This window comes from Nicotiana tomentosiformis, chromosome 3, assembly GCF_000390325.3.
Source record: "Nicotiana tomentosiformis chromosome 3, ASM39032v3, whole genome shotgun sequence".
In the NCBI taxonomy this organism is placed as follows: domain Eukaryota; kingdom Viridiplantae; phylum Streptophyta; class Magnoliopsida; order Solanales; family Solanaceae; genus Nicotiana; species Nicotiana tomentosiformis.
Genome location: NC_090814.1, coordinates 107,502,764 through 107,514,297, shown reverse-complemented (window position 1 = coordinate 107,514,297; position 11,534 = coordinate 107,502,764). Strand labels below are relative to the sequence as shown.

The window sequence follows — 11,534 nt, the reverse complement described above, 5'->3', positions numbered from 1 at the left end:
CCTCAAATCTATCTTTGAAAAGCATCTAGCCCCCTGCAACTGATCAAACAAGTCATCGATCCTTGGAAGTGGATACTTATTCTTAATAGTTACCTTGTTTAGCTGCCTATAATCGATACACATCCTCAGCGAGCCGTCTTTCTTCCGCACAAATAGTACCGGTGCACCCCAAGGTGAGGTACTAGGCCTGATGTAACCTTTCTCCAGCAAATCTTTTAACTGCTCCTTCAACTCTTTCAATTCGGCAGGTGCCATTCTATACGGAGGGACGGATATTGGTTGAGTTCCTGGAAGCAAATCGATGCTAAAATCAATCTCTCGCTCTGGAGGAATACCTGGAAGCTCATCTGGAAACACATCTGCATACTCTTTGACTATGGGAATAGACTGAAGTGTAGGTATCTTAGCATCTGCATCTCTAACTCGCACAATATGATAAATGCACCCTTTTGCGATCATTTTCCTCGCCTTCAGATAGGAAATAAACCTACCTCTGGGTGTTGCTGTATTACCTACCCATTCAAGGACTGGCTCACCCGAAAAATAAAATCTGACTGCCTTTGCTCGGCAATCAACTGTGGCATAGCAAGCTGCCAACCAGTCCATTCCCATGATAACATCAAAATCCATCATCTCTAGCTCAACTAGGTCAGCTGAGGTCTGACGACTACAAATTGTCACCGTACAACCTCGGTAAACCCGTCTAGAAATAATCGATTCTCCGACCGGTGTAGATACCGCAAAAGGATCACTTAGTATTTCAGGCACTATACCAAACTTTCTCGCGACAAATGGGGTAATATACGATAAAGTAGATCCTGGGTCTATCAAAGCATAAGCATCGTGAGAGCAAATGGTTAATATACCTGTCACAACGTCTGGTGAAGACTCCTGGTCCTGTCGACCCGCTAAAGCATAGATACGGTTCTAATTACCACCTGAACTGGAACCTCTACCTTTGCCTCGACCTCTACCAGCCGAAGACTGAGACTCGCACCCTGAAGGATGCACGGACATAGATGATCCTGTTGCTGAACTCGCTGGTTGTGCCATTCCCCCAAAATCTCTATTTGGGAAATCTCGCATCATATGCCCCGGACGTCAACATGTATAACAAGCATCGGAACCGGCTCGGTATTGGCCCAAGTGTCCTCTACCGCAGATGGCATACCGCGGCAAAAATGACCATGTCTGCCCTGATCCTCATTGTCGCTGCAAACTTTACGCCTGGGAGCTTTCACCTGGTCCTGATTGAGTATAACGGTCATACTTGTAACCCTGTGACTGAGATGGCGGAGGTCTAGGTGGCCTTTCGAAGTATTGGGGCCTATAACTACCCTGAGACTGCTCGTGAGATCTGGAAAATCTCATCCTCTTACGCTGCCCTGAGTCAGTCCTCTCTATACCCTGCTACCGACGCCTACCCTTTTCTATATTCTGGGCAAATGCCTGAATTCGGGAGATATCCATACTATCATGCAATGCAGCGGTGGCACATGCCTCGATCAACTCTGGGGCCAACCCTGCTATAAACATGTAGATCTTGTCCCGTATAGTAGCAACTATGGATGGTGCATATCTGGCCAATGAGTCAAAACGGAGACTATACTCTCAAACAGTCATATTGCCCTACTTGAGGGCTAAAAACTGATCGACTCGGGCCTGCCGAATTTCTCGCGGTAAGTACTGGTCAAGGAAGGCATCTGAAAATTTTTTCCAAATAGCAGGAGGTGCATCACGTCCCCTGGACCTTTCCCATCCCTCGTACCAAAGGATGGATATATCTCGGAGTTGAAAAGTTGCTAGCTCGACGGCCTCTTTCTCCGTGGCATGCATAACCCGAAAGATCCTGTGAAGCTGATCTATGAAATCCTGCGGGTCCTCCCTCTGATCTGTCCCCATGAACTCTGGGGGACTTAAAGCAATAAACTCTCGGACCCTTGAACTCCCAGATCCCTCAGAAGGTCCTGCACTAGCGGATGCCCTAGCCTGTTGTTGGGTAGCTACCAACTGTGCCAACAAATGCACCGCACTCCTTAAGTCTTAATCTGATGGAAGCGGAGGAGGAACTGGATGTGCGGTCTCCCTAGGAATCTCCTCGGTTAGTGGAGGGGTAATGGCTGAGTAGGGGTCTCTCTCTGGGCCTCCGATTGGGCCCCATCTACTGGGGGTACCCTGCTAGTCCCCTCACCTACTGCTGTCTCTCTCCTTTGGCTAGCCGTAGTTTTCCTAGTTAATGTCATCTATGCATGCAAACGCCAAACACGTAAGTTTAACTCAAATTTCCTATAACTTAGTGCTATAGCACGATTTAGATTTGAAAGAAGGGTAACCAACTCCTAAATGCCCTGTAGTTCCCTGCTTATATAATGTGGTGCACAACACATCTATAAACAAGACCCTACTAGACACGGCTTGTAGACTCCCTAGGACAGAATTGCTCTGATACCAAGTTTGTCACGCCCCGAACCTAGGAGCGAGACCAGCACCCGGTGCCTCACCTAACCTGGCGTACCAAATTACGACTAAGGGACTCTGAACATATAATGTCATACTTTGGCCATGGGGCCACATTGCAAGATAATTTGCGAAGCAAAATATAAAACTGAATAGAAACTAGCGCTAACTAAACATCAATATAAAGCTAGGCCGACAAGGCCGTCATAGCTACTACAGCTGACAAACCATCAAATATACAAATGCAGCGCCCCCAGAAAAGGGATGTCAGTACGAAATAATGTACCGAGTATGTAAGGCAATAAAATAACTGAAATCTAAAACTGAACTGATAATATGATAACTGAAATTAACTGGGAGTCAAAGATGGTCTGGAGATATACTTACCTGCTGATAGTGACTAAACTCCTTCAATATAGTAAGTAAAATAAATGTCCGGCCCTATAAGGCTCGGTACGTGTAACTGCTCGGCCGTAGTAGGCTCGCTCATAGGCGCTCGGCCATACTGGGCTCTGTACCTCGGCCATCCTGGGCTCGCTCATAGGCGCTCGGCCACAGTAGGCTCGGTATATATAACTTACCATCTGATCAGAGGTTGCCCAATAGGGGCCTGCCCATCGATTATAGCTTAATGGTAATGCAAATACTGTAATACTGTATATATATAAACTCTCTTCTCTCTTGACTAGAAAAAGGAAATACTCAAATGAATATGAAATCCCGATAAAGAGAATATTGTAACTTACAAAACTAGAAAAATATACGTAAATTCCGGGATATGTATTTTTCTTATCAAACTCGTGTAATTACAAGACCATGCCAAAATGAAAGAAGGGCTTAGCCTTAACATACCTGGAGTAGAGAAAAATCCGTATAATATTCTTGAAAAAGATTGCACCGTACTCCTTTTGAACCGCAAAATTTTACGTTGCTACAATTCTAACAATTCTCGTTGGCATTGTTGGGTTACAAGAATTTCGTTGAAACCTTGTAGGAGAATTTGATTGCAAGAAATCTCGTTGTTAATGTCTTTGTAGGAACTTTAATTGTAAAAGTTCTCACGTTCTGTTATGAAGGAATTTTGTAAGACTTTTCTAAGCAATTTCGTTGCTAAGGTGCAAAGCTCACCTATGAATTGTACTGTCTTGTAGTTAAAAGCTAATGTTCTGATTGTGTCTTTGTATTCAAGACATGAGAAGATGAAGTTTTTTTGAAAGCTTTGTGAAAATGGCTAACGTTAGTTTGCCACCTCAAGTCTTGAGAATGAATATGTAATGTTTTTTACATTAGTTTGCCACCTAAGCTCATATGACTACTTAGTCATATGTATTAATGGTGGCTTACTGCCACGTGGGGGTGGGGTGGGGTGGGGAAAGTTAATCTTTATCCACTTATTAGGTAATTAGGTAATGTCTCATTACCCGGTAATTAACCAATTACCCGTATAATTAAGAATTGTCTCACATTACTTAAAATTCTACTCATTTTTAATATACTTTATACATCATACTACCATGGTCATATGGTACCTTGTATGATACTAATCCATAAATATCGGGTATTATCGCTTGACCCGTATTTTATCCCAAATCGGCAACCTTCAACGAAACTTTTTTTTTTTTTTTTAATTCGTGTACCCTTTATCTTTTATGGCACTTACTTACCGCTTGTTATAAATAGCATAAATACGTTAACCTCAATATCATCTCATCCCCGAGTCTACGTCAATTAACTGAAGACGAAACTTTTAATGTACGAAAATGCGAGATGTAACAATATACAAGTATATCATTGTTTTCACCATAAATTAGTGTGTTGAGATTTAAATTTGGGAAATTTTTAGAAATCTCATAGAAACGAATTTTTGAGATTTCGGTATCGATTTGGAGTCGGATTTGAGTGAAACTGATATGGTTGGACTCGTAATTGAATGGGTTGTCGGATTTCATAACTTTCGCCGGATTCCGAGATATGGGCCTCGCGAGCGAATTTTTAATTAATTTCGGGATCTTTTCTTTAAAATGTGGTATTTTCTTATAGAATTGATTCCTATAATATTTGGTAATTGTATCGAATTATTTTGGCTAGATTCGAGCCAGACGGAGTTGGATAATCGTGGAAAAGGCCTTATAGTGGATTAAATTGGAGCAAGACGAGGTAAGTCTCTTATCTAATCTTGTGAGGGGGAAATTACCTCATAGGTGATTAAAATTAAATAATTGTTGCTAATTGCGGGGGCTACGTACGCACGAGGTGACGAGAGTCCGTGCATAGCTACTATTAATGCTAAAGTTCGGGTAGTTTAAGACTCAAAGCATGAATTACTTGCGTGAATTGTATTCTTTATTAATTAAAATAATTGATGTATATATTGTGAATTGTCATGAAAAGTAGAAAAATATGAAATTTCATATGCTTAATTTTTGTTTAAATTAATTAATTGTTAAAAGAAATTGTTCTCCTCCCAAATTTTATCTTATAATAAATATACTCTCCTTCCGGAGGCACATAAGAAAATGTCCTCCTTTCTTGTGGAGCGGGCCGAACGCCTCGGCAGGATAGATGCATCTATGGATCGCGCCGCACGTCCCTCGGCAGTGTACACGACACTCTGGATCGGGCCGTACGTTCACGACAGAAATCGTGCTTAATAATAATAATTACACGATACTTTAATAATTTATTTCAGCTTGTGAAGCTAATTAATAAATTGAAAAATCTTTAGAATTTAATGAATTATTATTCTTGCTTGTTAAGGAATTAATTGTTACTCCTGTAAATGAGATTTAATTGATAAATTGGAAATTATTTGAATTGAAGGAATTTAATTAATATATTGAGAATTGTTACATTTGAAGGAATTTGATTATTTCCGCTGATTAAATAAATTATTATAAATTCTGTAATTTATGCTGATTTAAATATCCTAGTTTTATTTCAGTTATTATTGACCCATAGTGAGTGTCAAAGTCGGCCATCTCGTCTCTATCATTTCGAGATTAGGCTTGATACTTACTGGGTACACGTTGTTTACGTACTCATACTACACTTGCTGCACTTTTTGTGCAGGACCTGAGACAAGTACTAGTGGAGGACCTATCATCACATACCCATGTCATCCCGAGGCATAGTGGTGAGCTGCCTTTCTGAGCCGTTCTGCAGCTACCAGTGTCTCTTCTTATATTTATATTCTGTCTATTTCATTTCAGACAGTATTTGGAGTTTTGTATAATCTACTAGATGCTCATGCACTTGTGATACCGGGTCTTGGCACACACATTGGTAGAAGTTGGTATTTTATTATTTTCTTGGAATAAAAGTTTAACCAATGTACGATTGACTTATTAGTTGGCTTGCCTAGCTGTAGTGTTGGGCGCCATCATGACCTATAGGTGAAATTGGGTCGTGACAATCACCGCCTCACAAAAAGCGCAAACAGCAGATTATAGATCCCTCAAATGCAGAGAGTCCAATTCCACTTGTGTCGTCAATACCTCAATCCAAGATTCCTCCTGTTGGCATATCTAAAATCAAAGAAATTGTACTGCATGTTAAGAAGCCAACAAATTTTACTACCTGAGAAAGAAGGGCAAGTACAACCAAACCACCAACTTCAAGTATACAACTGTTGATTGTATATTCAAGACAAGAATTGCTGAAATCTTCGACAGGTATGCTGATACAGATAGTAATGCAAATGTAGCCAAAGAATAGGATGTGGTATGTGAGTACATAAGGGGCTAAAGATTGCTAGCTAATATACCATGGCACACTATTGACAATGTCTTGATACCAGTCAACTTGAAGGACAAACTTCATTGGATATTGGCAGTTGTCTCATTCAAGGAGAGATGTATCAAAGTATATGACTCATATAGATCAGCAAGTCATGATGCCTATGTGGGTTCTGAGATAGATAAGCTTGCTAAGCTTGTACCTCTGTATCTATCGATCAGTGATTTTTACAGAGATAAGCAAGGCATAGATTGGTCTCATGACTCAGCATACAGTGACAAGGCACAAACTGATCCCTTTAATGTTGTTTTCATTTCAAATCTTCCGTAACAAAAATTTGGGAGCATGTATGTATTCAATCCTCTTGCTTGTATCATTTATAAATCAAATAATATGAATTATTTTCAATTATTTCAATCTACATTTTCAGGGATTGTGGGTTGCATGTAGCGGCATACACAGAGTATCTGAGCACTTTTGGTTTAGTTCCACAAACAACATTTGATGCCAATTTACTCCGTCAAAGATATGGTGCCCTCCTTTGGGACTATGCTCTGCGGAAGATAGACGATGATGCCGTAAGCGAGAACGAAGCACCCTAAAAGATTGTTAGGCAAATCACGGATTCAGATACTTCTGTGAAGATATTTTTAGAATAGTTTTCGGTGAATATAGTTTTGGAAGATAGTTTTATGTGAATACAGTTTTTTGAATATTGTTTTGGTAAAGATGGTATTCTGTTAAGAAAAACTCATGTTTTCACTTTATTCACTGTATCCACAGTGTTTATTCAGTTGTTTATAATTTCAAATATTCATGTTGTTTCAATATTTTGTGCAGCAGTTAATATTCAACAGTTTGTATTCATCAGATGTATATATACAATATGCATTCATCAGTTTACTAAAAATAATCCATTAGCAGATTGTATTCATACGTATATATGTATTTAGATATATATTATATTTTGTGCAGCAGTTAATATTCAACAGTTTGTATTCATCAGATGTATATATACAATATGCATTCATCAGTTTACTAAAAATAATTCATTAGCAGATTGTATTCATATATATATATATATATATATATATATATATATATATATATATATATATATATATATATCAGGTTGTATATGCATCATGTATTGATATATATTTAAGAGATTATACTGTATGTGTACTGCATTTTATATTCACGTGTATTCAAATATATTCAGGAGATTAATATATTCAGGAGATTACTTATGTATTCAATATATATTCTGGACATTGTAATATATGTGCTCTGCATTTTGTATTCACATATATTCAAATATATTTAGCATATTGTATTCATATGTATATATATATTCATATATATTCAGCAGATTGTATATGCATCATGTTTTGAGATAAATTACAGAGATTGTACTGTATGTGTACTGCATTTTATATTCACATGTACTCAAATATATTCAGTAGATTAATATATTCGTGAGATTGTACTGTATGTGCTATACATTTTGTATTCAGATGTATTCAAATATATTCAGATTATACTGTATGTGTACTGCATTTTGTATTCATAAGTATTCAAATATATTCAGATTGCATTGTATGTATAATGAATTTTTGTATTGATCTGTATTCAACAGATTGTAATTATGTATTCGGATATAATGCACCTGTGTGTATTCATATTTATTCAAAATGTAAATGCAGTATGTATTCAGCAGTTTACTAAAGTATATTCAGCAGTATGTATTCACGCAATAATCCAATACACCAACTAATCAATATGTATTATTTCAAAATGTCACCGGAATCTTGGACACATCGTTATTGCAGTAATACAAGTCAGAATGTGAACTAAGTCCTACGTGGAGCATTTCTACAAGTACGCTTATTATGTCCTCCCTGCCCACATATGCTACACGAATGTTAATTTTTCTTCTGCAACAATTCACTGAACGGCTTATCGCGCTTCTTCTTTGGCATTCCAGGAGGTCTTTTCTATTTGGGTGGTAAGACAACTTCCTCTGATATATGTGCTGGTATATTCCATTCATTTCGGTCAGGCAACGGATACACGGGCACCTCGTATGTCATTACAACAGACTTTGGTTTGTAATAGTCCAAGCAATAATCTTCTGGCATTAGAAACTTGCTCTTCAAGACAGCCCAAGCGTGTGGGCATGGTAGTTCGTCAACTTGGAACCGCCCACAACTGCACTTTCTCTCTAAGAGGCAAACAATATAATGCCTTCCTTCATCGTTCACCATATGCAAGTATTCAGTCGATGGTACAACCTATATTTAAACATAGACCTATAAGTTTTGAACATTTAAAAAAAAAGTCATATATATATATATATATATATATATATATCAAAGAATAGACGTATTAAATACAGTATAGATATATACAATTAAAAAATAATTTAAATATACAACAGTAAACTTTTATTTATCTTTCAAAATTATCATCTATATTGAATTCAAACAAATATGTATGTATAAAATACAATGAAATACAAACATATATGTAGATATAAAATACAAAGACATACAATGATATACAATGAAATATATTGAATACCGTGGAATACAGTCTATATTTAGGCTGGCAGAATATTAAAGATGATGACATTTTAACTGATGAATATAGTGATATACAGTAACATATAGATTGTCTGCTTAAGAAATGCATCTGGTTAGAAACAAAACCATTGAATTCAACCAATGAATTGCAAATGTATAAACAAGTAATATATACATATAATGATCAATTTTTTAAACATTTCATAAAATAGAAAGCATGCACAACTGCTATAATACAATGAGCATTCTGTATTTGAATAGTAGAAATGGTATCAGAAATAAATACACCTTGTACTAGAGCTAAATACATGAAACAATGACTTTTTTTAAAAAAAAAAAGTTACAATCATACGTGTAGACATTGCCTCATTCAAAGTAAGCATCTCCTGGTATTTTTTTTCAAGCGTTGTGTACGTGTGTGAAGCTTCTTTCCGATTGCTGCAATTCCAACGTCCAAACATCTTTCTAACTTCTTCGAGGAAGTCGTATATTGGAAATTCTCTTGCTGACACAAGTGTGGCATTGATTGACTCAGCAATATTTGACGTCATGGTCCATCCCCTATTAACAGGTGCATACAACCTAGCCCACCTTTCATATCCAGCTAATTCCAAGTATTCTTTCACCCTAATATCTACCTTATCCATTAGACTATCAAATTCAGCATGTGTGTATGTTTTTGCCATCGAGAAGTATATCTCGCTCAACTTTGAATGACTTTTTTTGAATTTCTTATATACGTTGTTCCATAGATGCCATATACAAGCAAAATGTGTTACCATTGGATACACTCTCGATACGGATTTGATGATGCTCTCATTCCTATCTGAAACGATGCACATGTTTTCCCTCTCACCATATGCTTCCTTGAATTACTCAAATAACCACGACCAAGCAACATTTTTCTTTGAATCAATAACACCATATTCTAGTGGCAGTATATGACCTGTAAATACAATTGCATACATATTAAAAATACGTATTTCAATCTTTAATAGGCAGTAAAATTAATAAATTTTATTATAATCCCCATACTCACCTGCGCCATCCAACGTACTGGCCGAGACGAATGTCCCGGTGTATGTCGATTTTAGGTGGCTTCTATCCACAATCACAATGGGTCTACAATGATCGAACCCCTTTATAAATACATACAAAGATATATACACATACATGAACTCATTTTGTGGCGATTTTACCATTCTAATGTGTGAACCAGGATATGTCATATCCATTGTATATAAGTACCCTGGTAATTTATTGTATGAATCAGCTGATTCACCTCTCAAAAATTTCATTGCCTTTTCTTTAGCCCGCCACGCCAACATATAACTAACATCTACAACAAAATCTGATTTCACATTATCAATTATATCCTTTGGGGTGTATTTCCTCTTATGATTAGTAAGTTTGGGCCTAATCATACTACCGATAAGACTACTACTTGCTTGACGTTGCTCATACACCTTATCCTTCAACGGACATGTATGCTTATCATTGAGCTCTCTCACTTTGAACATTTGTGATTTGTTAATGCTAAAAGCCTTAAATCTTCATTCACAATCCTCTGACATACATAATAATGTATAGCTGCAAATAATTTTTTCGCAATACATACGATCAGTATAAATAGTTAAAAAATATACTCATATACATGTGAATACATTGTTACATATATAAACATTATTATAAAATACACACATATACATGTGAGTACGCCTGTAATATATATATATATATATATATATATATATATATATATATATATATATATATATATATATATACATCTAAATACGTATAAATACATCTAAAAACAAACAACGAAAGTCACTATAATATCTATTTATCAGTAAAATACAGATGAATACATGTATTTGAAATACATAATTATTCATAAGTATGAAAGTCATGTAAATACATCCAAACATATCTAAATACATCTAAATACAATTTAAAAATTCCACCATGAATACAATATACAAAAAATTCAAAATATATACATATACATGTGAATACGATTGCAATTATATATATATATATATATATATATATATATATATATATATATATATATATATATATATATATATATATATATATATATATATATCTAAATACGTATAAATACATCTAAGAACAACCAGTGAAAGTCATTGTAATAATTATTTATCAGTAAAATATAGATGAATACATGTATTTGAAATACATAATTATTCATAAGCATAACAATGAAAGTCATGTAAATATATTCAAATATATCTAAATACATCTAAATATAGATAAAAATTCTACCATGAAAATAATATACAATTTCACATTCAAAATACATAACCATACATTTGAATATAACATGGTGTTCAACAATTACGAACACTCAAACCTGATAGCATTAGACCTATCAACCCGGAATTGAAACCTTTCAGATATTGCATAATGCTCCATCACCTGTTTCAATGTAGCCTTATCCTTATATACTTATCCAACCATAACCTCTCTTTGATTAGTTTTTGAAATAATCAAATCCGTGTCCAGTTCGAACACCTCAATTGGTTCGCCTGAATTGACAGACTCAATAGCAAGTGTATCATCTGTATCAAAATTACACCTTTGATTTGCTTCGTCAATTTGCATAAGGTCGTCTTGAATTAAACTACCTCCAGCTACAACTTCTTTGTCAATTGTTGTTATGCACAAAGGATACATCCCAAATTCTCTGTTCACTTTTTTCAACTCTACATACACCCTGTAACCCAT

General features: G+C 35.9%; 2 protein-coding genes across 2 annotated transcripts; both read right to left on the bottom strand.

The window, feature by feature from the left end:
- Positions 1 to 8,189: 8,189 nt before the first annotated feature.
- LOC104086331 (uncharacterized) lies at positions 8,190 to 9,463 on the bottom strand. Its single transcript, XM_009590576.1, has 2 exons — positions 9,122 to 9,463; positions 8,190 to 8,486 (listed from the first exon to the last, which is right to left on the bottom strand). The coding sequence occupies exons 1-2, from the start codon at positions 9,461 to 9,463 to the stop codon at positions 8,190 to 8,192; spliced, it is 639 nt and encodes a 212-aa protein (XP_009588871.1).
- A 186-nt stretch (positions 9,464 to 9,649) lies between these two features.
- On the bottom strand, positions 9,650 to 11,534 carry LOC138908307 (uncharacterized). The gene is made up of 4 exons (XM_070198964.1): positions 11,322 to 11,534; positions 11,161 to 11,225; positions 9,817 to 10,328; positions 9,650 to 9,723 (listed from the first exon to the last, which is right to left on the bottom strand). The coding sequence occupies exons 1-4, from the start codon at positions 11,532 to 11,534 to the stop codon at positions 9,650 to 9,652; spliced, it is 864 nt and encodes a 287-aa protein (XP_070055065.1).